The 23,521-nt window shown below is 41.8% G+C and overlaps 1 protein-coding gene across 4 annotated transcripts in view; it reads left to right on the top strand.

The window, feature by feature from the left end:
* The window catches only part of FGF9 (fibroblast growth factor 9), a 107,557-nt gene that overhangs the window by 9,515 nt on the left and 74,521 nt on the right, over window positions 1–23,521 (top strand). For all 4 annotated transcript variants that reach the window (XM_074330149.2, XM_074330151.2, XM_074330150.2 and 1 more), the window contains exon 2: window positions 491–594. In XM_074330149.2, the coding sequence (XP_074186250.1) occupies window positions 491–594 (104 nt within the window). The remainder of the gene's footprint in view (window positions 1–490; window positions 595–23,521) is intronic.

The raw sequence follows: 23,521 nt of genomic DNA, 5'->3' as shown, positions 1-23,521 counted from the left end.
AGCTGGATAACTTTCTGTATAAACCAACAAAGTATTTCATTAGCACCTCATATTTGTATTTTGAAGGATATAAGGTCATTCTCTGATTAGAATTTTTTCTGACCTATACCCATACGCAAGTACTTAATTTCACATTTCTAAACTGGAAGTACAATTGGAAGTTTTTCTTTTAAATTATACTGTCTTAGGTTAATTAGAATATGTGCACTAGTTTATCTGTCATGTCACTTGTCAGCATATCTATGTAAATACTAGCTTTCTTATTTTTAAAATGTTTATGTGTCATGTTGATAAGTATTTTGTACCATTATTATAAAAAAATCAATTCTTTTGGGCAGTGGTTTTAAGAAATGACACTTCCTCAATGAGTGTGAGATTGTCTAAGTTGGGAGCTGGGCTCAGTGTCCTCCCGGGAAGGTCTGGTGACGCTGAGACTCCAAGGCCATCTCTGTGCTCTGATCGTCCTGTGCCTCTGCCCTTTGTCTCCTAGGCATTCTGGAATTTATCAGTATAGCCGTGGGCCTGGTCAGCATCCGAGGCGTGGACAGTGGACTCTATCTGGGGATGAATGAGAAGGGGGAGCTGTATGGATCGGTAAGTACTGTGAGTCGCCACACCCGTGTCTCCCGTTGGGGCCCAACTGCTTTTTCTCCAGGTTATAAATATCTGGAGCTGAAGCCCAGCCTGTTTGGAAGGCGAGTGTGACTTTTCAGGTTTTGAAGCAAATTCTTTCATTTTTATTCGTAGATATTAGTCCCGGATCTTCACTAGACCAAAGTTTCTAAAAAAAGGCTTTATTCATATGCCAAACCATTTTCATTATCAAGAACATAAAAAATTCACAAGTGTGAAAAATCCCATCGTCTTGTTTTAAATGGTAGTTATTTTTGAAATGAGTTGAAATTATCTTCTCCCAAGCTTTGTTAGGCATTGTAATTAAAACTAGAAATAGACCATGCAGGGAGCAGAAACCCTTTCTCTGAGCTATATACGATTTTCATTATGTAGAGAGAGAAGGGAGATGGAAATTATTGTTAGATATTCTTATATGTGAATAAGAATATAAAAGTATTGTAATTATTTGTGAGTATTACGAGTTTCGTTTTTTCCTTGTCTCACTTCCCATCTCCACTGGTTGCAAGCTGCTTGGGGTGTGGGGTAGGCAGTGACGTGTTCATGGTGCCAACCCGGTGCCAGGCACATTCTAGCTGCTCAGGGACAGGCAGGAAGCCCTTGCTTCTGCGTTACCAGGAGGGGACGGACTTTAAGTCTTTGTGTCTGCAGACTCCTGCCAGCACAGTTTCTAAAACACAGCTCATGGTGCACAGTAGGCACTCAATACATTTTTGCTAAGCATCTGAGTATGAATAGTAGATGACTAGTTACTCTATACTAACTTGAGTTTTCAGCACAAAACTTGTAGTGAAAACAACCTTTAGTTTTTCTTTCCCATTTGTGGTCACATGGGAATTTAATCCACATTCTCTGCAATATGAGAACTTTGATTAGAATCTACAAAAAGTTGAAAATTAAAAGAAGCTCAGAGTGAGAGAAGTTCTGGAGTCATCTGTCCAGAAAAATGAAGAGCATGTTCACATAGGAGCAGGAGAAATATTTCCTAGATACCTAGGTATCTTCCTTTCCTATTTCTATACCAGTGTGTGTTTGTGTGCGCGTGTGTGCGTGCGTGTGCGTGTGTGTATATACATACAAGGGTTGGAGGTAGTATCAAACTTTTACTCAAAAACTCCAGGTAACAGTAAATTGTGGCCTATGTAATTTAAATATAGCACACACCATTTTTAATGATACGTGACACAAGGATGGTTTTCTGCCTTGGTAAAACGAATGTAAATGGGTTGATTTTGTTAGATAGTTAAGCCTTTTTAAGAAAGTGCTTCCTTGAGAGAATATAGTATTTAAAAATATGTTTTTAAGCCTAGGATTGAGTTTAGCTGTTTAAACACAGTTCTTGGTTTGATAAAGTTATTTATTTCCTAAATTATTTTTGTCAACACTTTAACTGCAATTGCACAAAATGTAAGGAAGCTCTTCAAGTTTTAAACACAAAGTGATGTTCTCCTTTTGTTATCCCCTCAAATTTTTTTTTTCACTTTTAGGTATGTGATGTGGATTTAAGTCGGTCACAGCTGAACTCAATAAAATGTTTTTGTGTGTAGGACACAGTCTGACCTTCGGTGGGTGGAAGGGACTGTTTTATCACAATGGTCTCCAAACTCTTGCTCATATACCACCACCAAAAAAATGTTTTTGAGTTTGGATTTCAGCATTGCATATTAAATTATTTAAAAATTGTAAATGTAAAATATAGTTCATATGTGTTATTTTATTTTATAAAACACATAATAAGGTAAACATTTGTAAAGGGTGCCATGACTGAGTAAACACAGAGGCTGTACTGTCTGCTCCCCATTCCGCGGACCCACTTACACTCCCCTCTGGAATACCTGTCCCTGTAGAGAGACGACCCGTCTTTCAGATGAAATGGCCACACAACAGCCCTGGGGTCTGCTGGGTGACCAGGAGCAGATGCGACTTTGTGTTCAGCACAGGGGCCTCCTGTTGGTTGTCCCAGGTCAGTCTTGTCTGTGCCTCTGGATTCTTTCAGTGGCCTCTTTACCTGTCTCACCTCTCATCCAGCTGCCTCTGGCCTGTGTGGCCTCGACTGTAGCACAGGCTGGGGACAGAGTGAGGGCTCGGGCCCTCAGTGAATATCAGTGAGAGCACTGCCTGAAAAGGTGACAAGGGGCAGGAAGTTGGAGAACCACATCGTGGCAGGTTTTCTGTGACTCCCAACTGCCTTCTTGAGAGTGGGGCTAGGAGTGGACTTTTCACTCCATGGCCACACAGTGACACAGTCACGTGGTCACACTGTCACATGGCCACATGGTTGCACAGCTAGCTGACAGTCCCAATCACTGAATGCTGGCTAGGCAAAGGGGACAAGCTGAGAAAAGGCAGAAACAGCTCTTTTTCCTTTTGTGCTTGAGAAGTGCATACCTTCCCAACTGTGTCCTCATGCTTGGACACTGCTTGGAGGAGTGTAACGAGGAATAAGGAACACTGCTTTTCCATACTCTGATTTCCTTTGTGGAAAAATGTCCGATGTGGCATCTCTGCGTGACCCTGATTCTCCCATCTCCAGTCCACCCTCCACACTCACGGGAGAAGTACCTTCCAACCCTCAGCTCAGACCCCTCCCGCACTTGCCTTTGAAGGTCAGTGTCCCCATGCTTACCGCAGCCCTCAGTACTGTCACAGAGCACTGCCAGTCTGTCTCTTGTCCTTTCTTCCCGTGTAATTTGAGCCGTCTCGCTGCTGTTCTGTCTCGTTGGTACGTGGTCAAGTTAGCCCCTCTGTGTGGCATGCTTTTTTCCTGCCTTTTCTGTGGGAGGAAGCAGCATTCTTTCTTTAAGATTCAATAAAGATATTGCCTCTTCTGCAAAGCCCTCACCACACCTCTAAATTGAACCCCGGTTTTTCTGGTTAGCCTCTCTGGTGCTTTCCTCTGGGCCCCTGTCATACTTTGTCTGTATTTCCCTGATCACACAAGCAACAGTACAGTTTATAGTGTAGTTAGTTGTATTTCTGTATTCCCTAATGTATCAAAAGGGCATGGACCATGTGTTTCTTTTAAAAAAAAAGATATTTATTAAAATATAGGTAACATACAATATTATATTAGGTTCAGGTGTACACCATAGTTATTCAACATTTATATACCTAAAGAAGTCATCACCATGATAAGTCCAGCAACCCCCTGACACCGTACCATGCTATCACAATATTATTGACTACATTCCCCATGTTGTACATTACATCCTGTGACTTATTTGTTTTATACCTGGAAATTGGACCTCTTATTCCCCTTCACCTTTACCCCTTTTCAAATTTTTCAGTTAGAGTTGATAGTCAGCATTATTCTATATTAATTTCAGGTGTACAGCATAGTGGTTAGTCACACATTTGTATAATTTGAGAAGTGATCCCCCCCTGACTAATCTAGTACCCTCCTGGCACTGTACATAGTTATTACCATATTGTTGACTATAATCCCTATGCTGTACTTTACATCCCCATGACTGTTTTGTAACTACCAATTTATACTTAAGGCCTTTACCTTTTTTGCCCTGTCCTCCAACTGCCCTCCCATCGATCACCTCAATAAATCTAGTACCCATCTGACATGATAATTATTACAATATTATTCACTATATTCCTTATGCTATACCCTACATACTATGACTACTGTGTAACAACCAATTTTTACTTAATCCTTTCCCCTTTTCACCTGCCTCCTCAACCCCCTCCCATCTGGCAACCATCAAAATGTTCTCTTTATCTGTGAGTTTGTTTCGGTTTTGTTTGTTTATTTTGTTGTTTAGATCCCACATATAAATGAAATCACATTGCATCTGTCTTTATCTGTCTGACACTTCACTCAGCACAATACCGTTTAGGCTCATCCATGCTGCTGCAGATGGCAAGAACTCATTCTCTTCCCTGGCTGAGCAATATTCCATTGTATATATGTACCACCTCTTCTTTATCCATTCATTCATCGACAGACACCCAGGCTGCCTCCACATCTTGGCCACTGTAAACAATGCTGCAATGAACATATGGATGCACATGTCCCCTCAAAGTAGTGTTTTGGGTTTCTTCAGATAAACACCCTGAAGTAGGATTACTGGGTCCTTCTACGTCTCTTGCTATACACTAAAGTCCATTTTGTCTGGTATAAGTATTGCTACCCTAGCATTTTTTTTTTTTTTTCATTTCCATTTTCATGAAACATCTTTTACCGTCCTTTTACTTTTAGTCTGTGTGTATCTTTTGATCTGAAGTGAGTCTCCTGTAGGCAGCATATGTAAGGGTCTTGTTTTCTTATCCATTCAGCTCCCTTATGTCTTTTGATTGGAGGGTTTAATCCATTTAAAGTAATTGCTGACATGTAGTTGTTGCCATTATATATATATATATATATATATATATATATATATATATATATATATATATATATATATATTATTATTTTTTTTTGCTAACTCAAGTTGGATTTTTTGTTACTAGTATCAGGTGTACAAAACAATGTAATAGTTAGACATTTACAACCCTCACAAGGTGATAAACCCTCTCCCCTAATCTACTACCCCTCTGACATTGTATATAGCTGTTACAATTCCATTTATATTTTTGATCTTCCCACCCTCATCCCCCATCTTATAGAAGTCCCTCTAAGATTACTTGTAACATTGGTTTGGTGGTTATTAACTCCTTTAGCTTTTTCTTGTTTGGAAAATTATCTGTCCTTTGATTCTAAATGATAGCTTTGCTGGGTAATCTTGGTTGTAGGTCCTTGCTTTTCATCACTTTGAATATCCCTTCTGGTCTGCAAAGTTTCTGTTGAGAAATCAGCTGACAGTCTTATGGGAGCTCCCTTGTAGGTAACTAACTGCTTTTCTCTTGCTGCTTTTAAGATTCCCTCTGTCTTTAAACTTTGGCATTTTACTTATGATGTGTTTGGTGTGGACTTCTTTGGTTTTCATCTTGTTTGGGACTCTCTGCACTTTCTGGGCTTGTATGTCTATTTCCTTCACCAGGTTAGGGAAGTTTTCAGTCATTATGTCTTCAAATAGGTTTTCAATTCTTTTCTCTTTCTCTTCTCCTTCTGGTACACCTATGATGTGAATTGATGTTGTCTCAGAGGCCCTCTCCTCATATTTTTGGATTCTCTTTTCTTTTTTGCTGTTCTGATTGGGTGTTTTCTGCTACCTTATCTTATAAATTGCTGATTCGATCCTCTGCTTCCTCTAATCTACTGGTGATTCCCTCTAATGTATTCATTTTGGTTATGTTTTCTATCTCCGTTTATTTTATGTTTTGTATCTCTTTGTTGAAGTTCTCCCTGAGATCATTGCACATCTTCATAACCAGTGTTTTGAACTCTGCTTCTGGTAGATTGCTCGATTTTGTTTAGTTCTTTTTCTGGAGCTTTGTTCTGATCATTCATTTGGGACATGTTTCTTTGTCTCCTCATTTTGGCTGCCCTGCTGTGGGTTTGTTTCCATGTTTTAGGTAGAGCTGCTATGTCTCCCAGTCTTAGTAGAGTGGTGCCTCATATAGTAGGTGTTCTGTGGGGCCATGACCAGTCTCCCTGGTCACCTGAGCTCGGTGCTCCAGGTGTGTCCCTTGTGTGTGCTCTTCTGTTGTAGTTGAGCCTTGTTTGCTGTTGGCATGACAAGGGAGGGATTGACCCGCAGGCTGATTGGTTGTGAGGACTGGCTATGACTATAGTGGAGAAGCTGTTGTTCAAGGGCTGTCCCTACAGAGCAGGATTCACTTTAGCAGGGCTCTGGTGCCTGCCCAGTCTGCCTTTTTGGTGTGTCATTCTTGGAGGCTGCTGGGTGATGCTCTGGCTGAGTCTGAAGCTGGCCTCTTGGTGTGCCAGTTCCCAGGGCCACTGGGAGGGGCCCCACCACAGGCCAAGTTCAGCCACAACCTGTGTCCTGCCCAGGGCCACCAGGCATGAGCTTCAAAGCAATCCAAATATGGCTGTCACCCATGCTGGGCTTGGGGGTGCCTCAAGAAGCCAAGCCACATACCGAGACCAGCTGTGGTGAGTACTGGGCTTAGGGCTGCTTAGCTGAGGTACAGGACACACTGAGGCCAGATGCTGCTTTGGGTTTGTGAACCTTTGAGAGGTTTTAGGAAAGCTGCAGCATAAGCCAAGACAGCCATTTGTATGGAAAAGTCACTGGAAGCAGCTTGGGTCACCATGCAAGTTGGGTGGGGTGGGGTCACAGGACATCACCAGGGTGGGGTGAACGGTGTTAGCCAGATTGATGGAGACTGAGCTATTGTGGTGCCTGTGTCTGCACACTGGGAAGGGGAAGGGCTCAACAAAGCAACAATCTGTCTGGGAGAAAGCAGCCCCTCTTGCCCTTGCTCTGAAGCCAGACAACTCAGTTCCTCCCCTATGTCCCTGGCACTTTTCTAGCCTTTGCCCTAGCACTGGAGCTCAGAGTGCCAGTTGCTTCTTTTTAATGATGCCTGACACACAGCAATGACCCTTGTGTGTGGATGGTGCTCCATTGATGCTCTTTGGATTGAAATGAATTAAACACTGTGATTTCTTTCTGTGCTTCATTAAACATACAGGTTTGGACCTTGCTGTATCTTTGCTTGTATGGTCAGTGTATACTTAGGAGTCTGCTGGAAGGCAGAATCTCTGTCTTCTGTTCCCAGGCTGAATTGGACAGTGATGTGTTATCCCTGATGTGTCCAGCCCGAGGGAGACCCAGCTGAGCCTGGAAAGAAAAATAGTACAGTGGTGAGAACCCAGCCACAGGTGTCTGGAGACCTGGGTCTTGCTCTTTCTCAGCCTCCAGAGAGATGCTGGCCTTTGTTCTCTTCGTCTGTGACATGATGAGCTTGACTTAGCTGTCTGCCATGTCTCTTCCGATTCTGTATCTCCAAAGTTTAGGGTTTGGATTTTCCAGCTTCACTCTTGAGTGGTGTGTGCCTGGTCTGTGGTGCTGCTGTGCACACAAAATGGTGCGGTGAGCTATTTGGCTCCTGCATGTATAGCTGGGAGGAGAGCTCCCTGGGCTTTCCCTCTGGTCTGTACCTAATGCAAGAGAGGGGAAGAGTGAGTGTGATGTCCATGCTCCTCTGTGTCCAGGGACCATGTTCCCACTGGGCCTGTGGTGACTACACCTGGGAATGGGAAGTAACCAAATATCACATTTCATTATGATGAGACTCAGAGAAGGAAAGGAAAGAAACAGGTGCTAATTCTAAATCTATTAGTAAACTCAGAATTGTAGCTTAAATAATTTTTACCTGTGAAGTTGTGTGAAACTCAGGAAACTAAAGTGGAGAAGGTGTGCTTCTCAACATTGAGGAAACCTTGAAAAGACTTATCTTATTAAGAAAGAAGGTATATAGGAGATCTGTATAAATAGCAGTTGCTTGTATAAAGTAAATGAATGTGTAACTGTAGCAAAAATTAATTTAAAGTGTATTTTGGAAATGGGGATTATTTCTTTTTTCATCTATGTAGTTTTTTTTTTTTTTTGTCTCCAGGTTTATCTTGGGAATAGAGCTAAAAGGTTGGTTGTGAATGAAGTAATATTTCTTCCGAAAAATATATGTATAGGATTCTGATGTCCTATTAGAAAGTGAAAGTAGGAAAAACTATATTGCTAATGTGTATCATGATGTGATTTAATGAAAACCTGAGTAATTCTAGCTCTGGGGTGGAGTTTAATTATTGTATCATGTGCTAATTCATTCATTCACTCATTCATTTACAAACATTTATACCTACTTTGTGCCTAGTACTGCGCTAAGTACAAAACAATGCAACAAATACCTCAAAATCTGGTAGGAGACGACTGAAATCACCTACAGGTGGGAGATTCGCGCGAGTGGAGGGAGGAGGAAAGGGAGAAGTGCGCGGAGACGGAGCCGCGCGGGCGCAGAACGCAGACCTCGCTCAGTGCGCCGAGCTCGCTGCTTCCCGGAATTACCGCAGCTGCGGGAGAGGGAAGAACTCGGACTGCTAGGGCTCCGCTTGTGGCCCACGGGGCTGAGGGGACAGCATATAACACGGCTGAACCCAACGCTCACGGCAGAGACCTCGGAGAAAAGACTGAGGGAAAAAGGCTGAAAACGGTAGTTTAAGCCGCACTGCCGAGCAGAGAACGGAGCCTTAGGCACTGAGACTAGCCGCCCCCTCCCTCCCCTCCCAGAGCTCGCCCCGCCCCCACCTGCCCGGTGCTAGAAGCGAAACAGTAGTAGTGTCAGATCAAAACAACAGAAAATTTGCTATTTTGAGAACTGTGTACCGCAGACACAAATTCACAGCCCAACTAGTTCCGGCAAAGGGGAGAGACCTGTGGAAGCAGGACCGGCTGTGGTGGTGGTCGCCGCCATTGCTCTGGGCCACCTCTCACAACTCACCCCGCCCCTGACCCCACCTATCTGGGCGGATCCCTGCAGGAGTAAACAGAACTGCTGAAACATACGGGCTCTGAATCAGGAGCTGGAAGAGCTTTGGAACATCAAAAGCTCTCCGCATACCCCCCCGGGACACTGCGCCCTGTGACCTAGACGAACTATAAATAGAGGAGAAGCCCGTCTCCCAGGGAATCCCCCCATTGTGTGAGAAGTTGGAATAGTGCAGAGAAAATAGCACTACCGTGTGGGAGAAGAAAAATAAGTTGCAGTTGGAGAAATAATAAAACATTCTACCAACAAGTACTGGCAAACAAAAGAAAGACCGCTTCCTATCAACCTGTTGCAGAAGTCACTCCTGTAGATGTCTAGGAAGAGAAATAGTAAACCAGTAATCGCCATGAATAACCAAGGCAACAAGATAGCTCAGAAAGAAAGTGAAAAATCTCCAGAGAAGGGACTTAAAGATACAGAAATATGTGACTTAAATGACAGAGAATTCAAGATTGCAGTTCTGAAAAAACTCAACGAGATACAAGAAAACACAGATAGGCAGTTAAATGAACTCAGAAACTCAATCAAAGAACAGTATGAGCATTTTACGAAAGAGATTGAAATCTTAAAAAAGAAGCAAATAGAATTTCTGGAGATTAAGAACTCAATAGAAGAAATTAAGAATGAAATAACCAGCTCAGGTAGTAGAGTTGACCAGATGGAGGAAAGAATCAGTGACATCGAAGATAGAAACCTGGAAATGACACAGATAGAAGAAGAAAGAGACTTGAGACTTAAAAGAAATGAAATAACTCTACAAGAACTTTCTGACTCCATCAGAAAGAGCAATATAAGAATAATGGGCATACCAGAAGGAGAAGAAAGACAGAAGGGAACAGAGAATATATTCAAACAAATTGTCGATGAGAACTTCCCAAATTTGTGGACAGAACTGGACCCTCGAATCCAAGAAGCAAATAGAACACCTAGTTACCTCAATCCCAACAGGCCTTCTCCAAGGCACATTGTACTGAAGCTGTCTAAAAACAACGACAAAGAAAGAATCCTCAAGGCAGCCAGGGAAAAGAAGACGGTAACATACAAAGGAAAGCCCATTAGATTATCATTAGATTTTTCAGCAGAAACTCTACAAGCCAGGAGGGAGTAGAACCAAATATTCAAACTATTGAAAGAGAGAAATCATGAGCCAAGAATAATATATCCAGCAAAGATATCCTTTAGATATGAAGGAGGAATAAAGACCTTTCCAGACATACAGAAGCTGAGGGAATTTTCTAATACACGACCTGCACTACAAGAAATACTAAAGGAGGCTATTCGACCACCATCAACAGGGACAATTTGTGGCAACCAAAACTCAAAAAGGGGGAGAGTAAAGGCCTGAACTGGAATATGGGAATGGAGAAAGTAAGCGTGCTGAAGAAAATGGAATACTCTAAATATCAAACTTTCTTTTACATAAACTTAAGGGTAACCACTCAAAATAAATCCAGAATTGAAATATATACTGAAATAAAAGAAGAAACAGAGGGAAACATCATAGAATACCACCACACAGAAATAATAGACAACAACAAAAAGGCAAAGAAACAATGGAGACACAGCCTTACCAGAAAACTAAAGATAGAATGACAGGAAATCCTCACATATCAATAATCACCCTAAATGTAAATGGACTGAACTCACCAATAAAAAGACACAGAGTAGCAGATTGGATCAAAAACTAAACCCAACCATATGCTGTCTCCAAGAGACACATCTCAGCTACAAGGACAAGCATAGACTCAAAGTGAAAGGGTGGAAATTGACACTCCAAGCAAATGGTACCCAGAGAAAATCAGGTGTAGCCATAATGATATCAGATGAAACAGACTTCAAGGTGAAAAAGATAACAAGAGATAAAGATGGACATTTCATAATGGTGAAGGGGACTCTACAACAAGAAGACATAACAGTCATCAATATTTATGCCCCCAATCAGGGAGCACCGAAATACACCAAGCAACTACTAACAGAACTAAAGGGAGAAACTGACCAAAACACAATTATACTAGGGGACTTAAATACATCATTGACAGCTATGGATAGATCATCCAAACAGAAAATAAATAACGAAATAGTAGCCCTAAATGACACATTAGATGAAATGGACATAATTGACATTTATAGAGCACTTCATCCTAAAACATCAGACTATACATTCTTTTCTAGTGTACACGGAACATTCTCAAGGATAGACCATATATTGGGACATAAAATCAGTCTCAACAAATTTAAGAAGATTGAAATCATACCATGCATATTCTCTGATCACAAGGCTTTGAAATTGGATATCAACTGTAAAAAGAAAGCAGGAAAAAACACAAATACATGGAGATTAAACAACATACTTTTAAAGAAGGACTGGGTCAAAGAAGAAATTAGAGAAGAGATCAAAAGATACATAGAAACAAATGACAATGACAATACATCCTACCAAAATTTTTGGGATGCAGCGAAAGCAGTTTTAAGAGGGAAATTTATCTCATTACAGGCCTATCTCAAGAAACAAGAAAACTCTCAAATAAATAACCTCATGTTACACCTTAAAGAACTAGAAAAAGAAGAACAAGTAAAACCCAAGGTCAGCAGAAGAAAGGAAATAATAAAAATTAGAGCAGAACTAAATGAAATAGAGAACAAAAAGACAATAGAAAAAATTAATGTGACAAAGAGCTGGTTCTTTGAAAAGATTAACAAAATTGACAAACCCTTGGCTAGACTTACTAAGATAAAAAGAGAGAAGACACTGATTAACAAAATCAGAAACGTAAAAGGGGAAGTTATCACGGACACCACAGAAATACAAAGGATCATCCAAGAATACTATGAAGGATTATATGCCACCAAATTCAACAACCTAGAAGAAATGGACAAGTTCTTAGAAACATATAGCCTTCCAAGGCTGAACCATGAAGAACTGGAAAATCTAAACAGACCAATCACCAGTAACGAAATTGAATCAGTCATCCAAAACCTTCCCAAAAGCAAAAGTCCGGGACCAGATGGCTTCACTAGTGAATTCTACCAAACCTTCAAAGAGGATCTAATACCAATTCTGCACAAACTCTTCCAAAAAATTGAAGAAGAGACAGTACTCCCTAACTCATTTTATGAGGCCAACATTACCCTGATACCAAAACCTGGTAAGGACAGCACAAAAAAAGACAACTACAGACCAATATCTCTGATGAATACCGATGCAAAAATCCTAAATAAAATTCTAGCAAATCGAATACAACAATGCATTAAAAAGATTATTCATCACGACCAAGTGGGGTTCATCCCCGGGGCACAAGGATGGTTCAACATACGCAAATCCATCAATGTGATACATCACATAAACAAAATAAAGGACAAAAATCATATGATTCTATCAATTGATGCAGAAAAAGCATTTGACAAGATACAACATCCATTTATGATTAAAACACTTAATAAAATGGGTATAGAAGGAAAATACCTTAACATAATAAAGGCCATATATGACAAGCCCTCTGCTAATCTCATAATTAATGGAGAAAAACTGAAGCCCTTTGCTCTACGTTCAGGAACACGACAGGGCTGTCCCCTATCACCTCTGCTTTTCAACATAGTGTTGGAAGTCCTTGCCAGAGCAATCAGGCAAGAGAAAGAAATAAAAGGCATCCAAATTGGGAATGAAGAAGTTAAATTATCACTCTTTGCAGATGACATGCTGCTATATATAGAAAACCCTAAAGACTCCACCAAAAAGCTATTAGAAACAATCAACGAATACAGTAAAGTTGCTGGCTACAAAATCAACACACAAAAGTCCATTGCCTTCCTATATACTAACAATGAAATCTCAGAAAAAGAAATACAAAAAACAATTCCTTTTGCAATTGCAGCAAAAAGAATAAAATACCTAGGAATAAACTTAACCAAGGATGTGAAAGACCTATATGCTGAAAACTATAAGACATTTTTGAAAGAAATTGAAGAAGACACGAAGAAATGGAAAGACATTCCGTGCTCATGGATAGGAAGAATCAACATAGTTAAAATGGCCATATTACCCAAAGCAATATACAGATTCAATGCAATCCCCATCAAAATCCCAATGGTATATTTTAAAGAAATAGAACAAAAAATCATCAGATTTGTTTGGAACCACAAAAGACCCCGAATAGCCAAAGCAATCTTAAGAAAAAAGAACTATAATGGAGGTATCACACTTCCTGACTTTGGCCTGTACTACAGGGCCACAATAATCAAAACAGCGTGGTATTGGCAGAAAAACAGACACATAGACCAATGGAATAGAATTGAGAACCCAGAAATAAAACCACATAAATATGGACAGATAATTTTTGACAAAGAAGCTAAAAACATACAATGGAGCAAAGACAGCCTCTTCAATAAATGGTGCTGGGAGAATTGGATAGCCACGTGCAAAAGAATGAAACTGGACTGCTATTTGTCACCATGTACCAAAGTTAATTCAAAATGGATCAAAGACTTAAGCATAAGACCTGACACAATAAACTGCATAGAAGGAAACATAGGTACTAAACTTATGGACCTTGGGTTCAAAGAGCATTTTATGAACTTGACTCCAAAGGCAATGGAAGTAAAAGCTAAAATAAACGAATGGGACTATATGAAACTCAAAAGCTTCTGCACAGCGAAAGAAACCATTGACAAAATAAAGAGGCAACCAACTGAATGGGAGAAGATTTTTGCAAACAGTGCCTCCGATAAGAGGCTAGTATCCAGAATATACAAGGAACTCATGCAACTCAACAACAAAAAAACAAACAACCCAATTGAAAAATGGGCAGAGGACTTGAAGAGACATTTCTCCAAAGAGGACATACAAATGGCAAATAAACATATGAAAAAATGCTCAACATCACTAATCATCAGAGAAATGCAAATCAAAACCACAATGAGATATCACCTCACCCCAGTCAGAATGGCTATCATCAACAAGACAAATAGAAACAAATGTTGGAGAGGCTGTGGAGAAAAAGGAACCCTCATACACTGTTGGTGGGAATGCAGACTGGTGCAGCCGTTATGGAAGGCAGTGTGGAGGTTCCTCAAAGAATTACGAATAGAATTGCCATATGACCCAGCAATCCCTCTCCTGGGTATCTATCCAAAAAATCTGAAAACATTTAGAGATAAAGACACATGTGCGCCAATGTTTATTGCAGCTTTGTTTACGGTGGCCAAGACATGGAAACAACCAAAATGTCCTTCGATAGATGAATGGATAAAGAAGTTGTGGTACATATACACAATGGAATACTATTCGGCAGTGAGAAAAGATGATATAGGAACATTTGTGACAACATGGATGGATCTTGAGAGAGTAATGCTGAGCGAAACAAGTCAGACAGAAAAAGCAGAGAACCATGTGATTTCACTGATATGTGGTATATAAACCAAAAACAACAAAAGAACAAGACAAACAAATGAGAAACAGAAACTCATAGACACGGACAATAGTTTAGTGGTTGCCAGAGGGTAAGGGGGGTGGGGGGGGAGGTGAGGGTAAGGGGAATCGAATATATGGTGATGGAAGAAGTGACTCTGGGTGATGAACACACAATGGGATTTATAGATGATGTAATACAGAATTGTACACCTGAAATCTATGTAATTTTACTAACAATTGTCACCCCAATAAATTTAATTAAAAAAAAAAAAATCTGGTAGGAGAAATATACTTATAAATAATTCAGTGTAATGTAAAATGCACTATGTTAGAGGAATGTAGGAATGTCTTGGGGCCTAGAAGAGTGTTTAAATAACTGCTTGGGCAAATTGGATGTAACATTTAAACTGGGCCTTGAGGGATGAATAGGAGTCTAGGGAAAGGAAGGGCTGACAACTTAGGGCACATAAGCCTTCAAATGTAAAGATTAGGATATCCTGCTTGGGTGAAGTTTGGGCAGGGTATTAGACCTGTCTCTCTCTATCTGTCTTTCTGTCTCCCTCTCGCTCATGCACACACACATACACACACACGTGCATACTTGGCTACAGGATTAAAGTGTTAGTTTATATCTGTCACTTTTGTTCTTATCAAGGGGACTCTAAGTAAGGCTCAGTTACTTTTAGAGTGTTAATCTAAATTATCTGAGGGTTATCAAGGTACTTCAAAACATCAAGAACAATTAACTATGATAAATGCCTCACTAAAAATAAATGCAATGAAAAAATTAATTTCCTTCAAAAAGCTTGCATTTGAGGATAGATATTTGACCCTTTCATCAATACAAAGCACTATCACTAAAATTGTGATCATATAGGTAAGTTGAGCATGGAATCTGCAAAATTGATACAAAAGGACAACATGCAGATTTCTGGTTTGTATCTCTTTTATAGCAGTCACTTCATTCTGCCCAGAATTTTAATTCATGTTGGTCTTACCCAGTAGATTATGTTTTTTGGAGTCTGAGTCTCTGTCTTTATAATCTTTCTGTTTCTTGGAGGCCCAACAGTGCATGTCTGTGCAGTTGGCATATGGTGTTTGGGGACCCAGCTACTCAGCCTGGCAGACCCTGCACATGCCGTCCTGCAGTATTTGAATTTCATGCATTGATACAGTACTTCGTATGTGGATGTCAGCTTACAGCATCCCATGTATCCACAGGGGTTATCCCATTTAACTATTGAAACTGAAAGTGAGAGAGCTTGCGTGACTTGCTCAGAGGCCCAGAGGCCCAGAACTTGTAGGTGGCAGAGCGGGGACTCAAGCTGGGCCCTGCAGGAACCCAACTATCATCCTGAGAGAGACGCTTGTGAAACAGGCGTTTACTAGTGGATTTGGTGGTTACATTTCCAGAGACGCAATCAGGCCCCGTTTATGTGAATCCATGTAATCAATAACCAAGGTGTGGTGAGTTTTGACTGCAATTCCAATATGTATAAACTTAAAAAAATCCATTCGTTGAGGCAGCTGTCTCTGTGGGTAGATATACATGAGCCTACAAGCTCCTTGAGTGGTGTTTCCATAGTGTGGGGAGACCCTGTAGATCCAGCTGTCCCAGACTGAAGGAATATATCGACCTCTTTAAGAAGAAAATGTAAAGTATATCACGTCCTTAGAACCACATGTTGACTTAAATGCTTTCATTATATTATTTGCATATGTACAAACACAAATTCCTTATGCCTCCCTGGCAACTGCAATTCAAAACATATTTACTATATTAAAATCCACACTAAATTATAAGACCAGTAAAAGCCACACTGGCTTGATAGGTTTACTGAGGTGGCTGCTGTTATCTCACTGAGGCTAAGACACTGCTTTACGTTGGGGTGGCCCTCAAGCTGGCCCAGCCTGCCTTGAGCTCACTACACCTGTTCTCCAGGGCCCCTGTGGAAGATGTTCTCCCCATGTCATCCTGTTGGAGTGATTGGGAGACCGAATAACATTCCATTATGTTGTCACCTCTCAGCTCTGAGGGTGAACGCATCGTGATTTGGCGCTGAGAGTAATTTGAAGCACACTGCACTCCTGGCTGGTTGGCAGAACGGCCTTGAAATGCTCATTTGTTAATAGCTTTTTCATGAAATGAGAAGACAAAGTGAAAACATTCCTGTAGAAAACCTGTAGCCCCCAGATTAGATCCTTTGTCTCCCCCGGGATCTGCAGATGCCAGTTTGGAAAACACCTCAGTGGGTGTGAAAAGCCTTAGGAGAGGGTCAGTGGTGTACGGGGGCGGGTAGCTCAACCCTGGTGGTTCATGGGAGGCCTTCGTGTCTCCATCAGGCATGCTGCAGTAGCCACTGGGAGCAACTTTTGAACAGGCAGAATAAGCTTGTGCGTTTATGGAACAGGACAGCATAACATGCAGCGAGCACAACCAGACTTAGCCATTTGTTGTGCTGTGTGTCTGCTCAGATGACTTTGATGGTGGACATTCAGGCATGTCCTGTATGCAGAGTCTCCAAAGAATGTAATTCATATGAAGGAAATGCAAAGGATCATTTGGCTAGTAATCTACTCAATAGCAGGCATCCTCAGAATGGTTGGTTTTCTGCAGATTTGGGGAACGAGAGCACCGCTTATGCTGCAGAGGCACATTGCCAGTTTTCAAAGGATCAGGTACCAGCTTGGATGACAAAGAGGGCAGCACCTAGAGAGCACCTTCTACCATACTATTTGATTTAGTCTATGCAGTGTCCTTATTTAGAGATGAGGACAGTGAGTGTTTACTTATTGCCTTACGGTCACCCAGATAGCAAGTGACAAACTATGATTTGAATGTAGGTGAATTAGCAAACCATGCCGAACACACACGTATAAGAATGGCCATCCATTTTTGTGAATAAAACAATATTTTTTTTTTGCCAGAATGAACAATGCATTAGAGCAGAATTCAGTATTTCCTTCCCAGATATGATTTTGAGACAATTTTTTTTTTTCTTTCTAGTGGCCTAGTTTTCACTTAGTAGTCTGTTTAGCAGTCCTTAGCATCTATGCTCCTGGCCATTAGTTAGTGAGTGGAAATCATCTTTTTAAAAATGTATCTATTTATTTAACTTTAGTTAAGTATATACTATTTAGCTGCATTTACTAATTGTCTGAAGCATGTTTGAAATGTCCGAGTCAGTAATTGCCAAAGGCACAGGACAAAAGTCTGGAGTGCTCACAGGCTCTGCAGAGGATTTAGTTTTCATAGGTTGTGCCCGTTTGGCAGCAGGAGGGTGTTCTGGGTACCAGGTCTCAAGATCAGGAGTCCCGGAGCAGGACCTTCCTCCAGATGGGCGTGGTTTTCACACACAATCCTGATGCCCCTCTCCTCCTGCCCTGGGTTTTGTCACACCTCCTGCCCCACACTGCTGAGTGTTCGGAGCCCACTGCCAGAGAAGTCTCATGAGCAGAGCTTGAGAGAGTGGCACTTGCCACAGCTGTTTCTTGCGGTGGAACCCCGATGGGCACTCAGTTCTTCAGTGCCCCTAGTAGAGCATCCATGTCACAAATGGGAGGGACCCTGTTAAGGTGGGGACGTGGTCACTTTTGTTTCCCGTGGAATGCCAGTCCTTCAAACAGTATCTTGCATGCAGTTGGCACTTAATAAATATTGAATGTGTGACTGTGTTGTCAGTGGGGTCCCAAATCACCTGTTTATTTTTTCTATAAAAGGAAGACCAGGCAGACCCTGGCTTACAAGCACCTAATTTCTGAATAGGTGTTTGAGGCTGGAAGCGTGGACGTGGAGACCAGAGTGACCTGACCATTTGGAGTAGAAGGCTCCCTTTCTGATTAAGGGTGTCAGGGAGCCCCACCTGATAGTGATTGTACTTGTGTCTTTTGATTAAAAAAATACATTATGGCCAAAACTCCTGTGAATTCATCAGTGTTTTACAGAGCAGTTCATGTATACACTTGAGAAGAGCAGCATGTGTGTGCGGCAGCATTTCATTTATAAAGCGCTGAGCATGTGGACTCGGGTTTCCTAGTCCTGCGTCTCACTGTGCCTATGAAGCCCAGTGCATCTCTCAGTTGGGAACGTGAGCACAAGCAGTTGGAAACAGTGTTCAGGACAATAAAAGCACCAAGTCCCTGTCTCGAAGCTCTCCCACTCCTTCTGCCCCTTCCTGAGCTCCCATGACCACGTTTCCTTGCTGGTCCTTCACCTCACCTCTCCAGGGTTGTCCCCTTTTCTCGAGTGGACTGCTGGTCACGCAGAACCCTGACTGCTCCTCGGTGGAGGCCTGTTTCAGTCACAGAGCTTCCTGCTGCTCTTAAGTCGATCAGTCTTCCTGAGTTCCTCCAATGAGAGCTGTGGGCAGCCACGTGCAGACCTGCCACGTGCTCTCCACTTGTCACTCTTCCGTCCACTCACTTGCATGCTCACACTTGCTCACTTGCTCTCACAAGGTCAGCAGGCAACACTGAAACCACCTCCTGCTCACATGTGCCAGGTGCTTTAGTGCTAGAGATATGGTTGATCTCATTATTTGCAGGTCTACTTGCTAAAATTTGTTTGTAATTCCCCACGGTACTTCTGTGGTCCTTCACAGGCACACAGAGAAGCAAAGTGTGAGTCGTCAGAGGGGCATGATCTAATTTTACTTTTGAGGTCTGACCAGGTGACACTGCCTTGTTCCAACTCACACTGTAAACAGGTGTCCTTTTTGGGATCTGTTTAGTGCCAGTTTTTTCTTTTTTTTCCCCCTTCACATTTTTGTGCTTTTTGTTGGTGGTTTTGCAGTTTAAAATGCCCCAAAGCATTGGACTGCATGCTGTCTGGTGCCCCTGGGTCAGGAAGGCTGTGATGTCCCCTTGTGGAGCAAGCATGCATGTTAGGTACATTCCTTTCAGCAACGTTGGTTGTGAGTTCCTCGGTGATGAATCAACATTAAGTTAAACAGAAGCATACGTAAAACAGGGTTGTGTACTGAGTGTTTGACAAAAGCATTATGGCTAGTGGCTGGCAGGAGCCTCACCCTGTGTTTCCCTCAGCAGCAATGGTTCCATGTTTCCTAACTCAGTGTTCCTGGGGACCCTACAGAGCAGAACTGCCACGAATAATGAGATTGGCTGATGCACAAATGCAAATGGCACCTCCTCTTGTGGGTGATCTTAAAACTGATTCAAGAAGAACATGCAACTTTGTTGGGGAGTCAGTATGCAAACCAAGAATTATCATTTGGTATGATAAATGTTATAATGGCATTATATACAAAAAGGGCTTGGCGAGCTTGGAGGAGGGAGCTGGAGGGAATGTCAGCATCATTCACAGAAGGGGTGGAGAAGAGTAGGCAGGTGTTCTCAGAGAAAAAAGCTTGTGTGAAGGCAGCTTTGCTCCAGGGTTTGGAAACATGGGGCTGCTACCTGTCTCCTGATTCTGTTATCTTTACTTCTGCCTCTCTGCCACAGTCCTGCCTGTGCTTCTGTTTTCTGAGCTGCTGCAAGAGGCTACACTGCTGACATTGGGAGGGTTCTCGCCTGTCATTATCATTAGCCTTCAAGGATGGTACTGCTAAGTTGCTCTGTGTCCTGGCCTGAGTTGCACTTGAGCCCCACTGGAGCTGCAGTAGTCACTTACTGCACTGGGGGCAGCTTCTGCAAGGGCCTGGCCACCTCATCCTCCCACTCTCCCCATGTCAGGGACTGACTTGTACTTGTGCAAAGACATTATTTGTCAGTCTGTTGACCTGGTGGCCTCAACAGCATCTCAGCAGGCACTGAGAAAAATGATTGCGTTCCTGACACCCCTGCTGCAGTGGGCTCCTCTGCAGGACTGAAAGGTTACAGTATGAAGTGGGAGAGACACACACAGAGTTGTCTTCCTTTGTCCTCTTGTAAATGCTTCAAATCCTGACATTAGTTGATCTCCTTCTTTTTTAATCTGTTTCTTTTGTAGTGTTGTAATTCTTCATTGAAATTTCCCATGTGATTTGCTTTTCCTTTGTGATGAAGTGCTCAAAGCTCAATTCAGTATTCCAAGAAGAGACTTGCCAATGTCATGACAAAGACACCCCTCTCCCTGTGGTGCATTTTGTGTTTGCCTTGCTTTGGCATTGAGCAATGTTTGCCTATTTAGCTGACATGTTGCACTGTGCATTCTCAACAGTTGCTGTCTGCTCACAGTTCTAGATTTCTTTGTATTCTCTAGGTCCTTGTTTCCTTCCTTCCCCATATCCATCCACCTACATATCCATCCATCCATCCATCCGTCCATCCATCCATCCATCCATCCATCCATCCATCCATCCATCCATCCAGCCATCCATCCATCCAGCCATCTACCCATCTACCCATCAATCCATCCATCTACCCACACATCTATCCCATCTATTCATACATTCTTCATCCATTTATCATCCATCCCATCTATCTGTCTATCCATCCATTTCATCCTTCCACTCATCCCATCCTATCCATTCATCCATCTATCAATCCACCTATTTTCCGTATGAATTGTATGGTTCAGATAATTTTCTCTCGGTTGTATTATTTTTCCTTCTTCTCTTTCAAGTTGATTTTCAGTTTGATGTGTTTTGATGGAGTAGTCAAGTCTAACTCGACTGTACTTGCCTTCTGAACAGGTTGAATTTGGAATTAAAGCATGGAGTAGTGGAAACATAGGGCTTAGAATCCCAGCTCTGTTGCCTACTATCTATGCGACCTTGGACAGTCTACTCAAACTTGCTGAGCTGTGACTATGAGACAGGGCTGATGAAGCCACATCACAGTGTTACCATGAAGATTAGAGGAAGTGGTGCCTGTAAATTGACCAGCACAGTGCTTGGCTCACTGTGGCTGCTCAGTAACAGCTGTTCCCTTAGTGTTCTTCATGTGTGGCAATGATGGGAATGCTGTCCTGTGCAATTTCCGATACTCTTAATGGGTGGGAGAGGCACAGAAATTATGTTTCCTGCAAGTTTGAATTCTGAGACAAAGATTTATGAAATAGTCTATAAAAATAAAAAATGTCCTTCTGGTCAAAATATGGCAGCCCTCGAATTATATATATATATTTTTTATAATCTACCTTTGGAAGTCATATGGCATCATTGCAACTCTATTTTTTTTTTTTTTTAAAGATTTTATTGGGGAAGGGGAACAGGACTTTATTGGGGAACAGTGTGTACTTCCAGGCCTTTTTTCCAAGTCAAGTTGTTGTCCTTTCAGTCTCAGTTGTGGAGGGCATAGCTCAGCTCCAGGTCCAGTTGCCGTTGCTAGTTGCGGGGGGCACAGCCCATCATCCCTTGCGGGAATCGAACCGGCAACCTTGTGGTTGAAAGGATGCACTCCAACCAACTGAGCCATCTGGGAGCTCAGCGGCAGCTCAGCTCAAGGTGCCGTGTTCAATCTTAGTTGTACCACCATCCCTTGCGGGACTCAAGGAGTTGAACCAGCAACCTTGTGGTTGAGAGCCCACTGCCCATGTGGAAATCGAACCAGCAGCCTTCGGAGTTAGGAGCATGGAGCTCTAACCGCCTGAGCCACCGGGCCGGCCCTCAAATTATATTTTAAGGTGTTAACCATAAAGCCCACTTATCAAGATTAATTTTATTTATTTATTTTAAGTTAAATTTATTGGGGTAACATTGGTTAATAACATTTCAGGTATGCAACTTATTATATGACCTCTGTACACTCTATCATGTGCTCTCCACTGGAAGTCCAGTCTCCTTCTATTACCATGTCTTTGACTCCCTTAACCCTCGTGGGGGAGCTCATGATGTAGGGTTTGTTGGTCAGGTTCATTAATGGGCCATGTTTATGGAAGCCAACACTGGGAAGAAGACAGTGGCAGGCCCTGAGACACCAGGAAGTAGTAGGCAAGACACTTTCCAGGAGGGGATCGCCCTAATGGTCTCCCAGGGATGAGAGAGAAAGGGTGCCTTGTGCCAAAATCTTCTTCTCTGCCCTTCTTCCTTCCTGGAAGAAGCGCCCTCATTTCTTTGGCTGCATTCTGACCAGTGGCCCCATCCCTTCTGCTGTGGTGACTGTTGCAGCACATTTTATTTGGTGTCTTTCCCTGTTTTCCAATTCCACTGCAGTTTCTTTCTCCATTTCCTGTTCAACGTGTCCTGGAGTTATTGTGGATAGCTCTGCTTTCCACATTTTCATGTTCCAAGACTGAATCACTGGAATCTAAAAATGAAAGAGACCTTAGAAATTTCTTCGTCCAATTCCTTCATTTTCCAGAGAAGGAAATTGAGGCCCAGCATAGTTAATCAGCCCACCCTCAGTGACCAGGTTTTGTGTGTGTGTGTGTGTGTGTGTGTGTGTGTGTGTGTGTGTGAGTGTTTGTGTGTGTGTAGTTTGGCCTTCTTTAGCAAAGGAAATTCTGGGAGTTTTCTAGTTCTTTAAAAATTGTTTTAGGGCTTATCCTGTCTTTATATTTGTTATTTTTTCAGTTTCTCTAATCATATTTCCACAAACTAAGTCCCGAATTTAACCTGCTTTGTCTATTATAGAAATATCTTTGGTACATTTTTCTTTTTCTATTTCACCCACTACAGTATATACATGATGATTATCATGGAAACAAAGTAGTTAGATTCAACTGTCTTTGTATAATATCCTTTTCTTGATTCCTTATTTCCTTAACGTCGCCTATCAGCCTTTTAACTTCCCACATTTCCTCCATTGTCATCCTGATTCTTCAGAGGCATCCGACTCAGTTTTTACATAGAGTAATACTTAGTTTGACGTTTTTTCATTTTTTGCATATCTTTGGTGTGCGTTTTAAGTGGTCACTGGATGACACACTACTGTTATCAGATAATTGTCTATGGTAAGATATGTTACATGTGATTTCTTTTTAATTTGGTGTTCTAAGATCCCAAAAAAAATATTGTAAATTTTTCCTATAGGGTTCTCTGTGGAAGAATGAAATGTTCATTGTCTACACACTGACACAAGCGAAACTAGTTCTTAAAGTGAATATTGAACTTCTCAAATTTGAATTCTGTTATACCTTGAGTAAGGTTATTTTTCCCCGTGGGACTCTCTGAAAATGAATCTTAAGTTTATGAGCTT

The sequence above is a fragment of the Rhinolophus sinicus genome, chromosome 16 (assembly GCF_057876585.1).
Source record: "Rhinolophus sinicus isolate RSI-liver-muscle chromosome 16, RSI-T2T, whole genome shotgun sequence".
NCBI classification, from domain to species: Eukaryota; Metazoa; Chordata; class Mammalia; order Chiroptera; family Rhinolophidae; genus Rhinolophus; species Rhinolophus sinicus.
The sequence above is the reverse complement of the archived record's forward strand: the minus strand, read 5'-3'. Positions and strand labels throughout refer to the sequence as shown.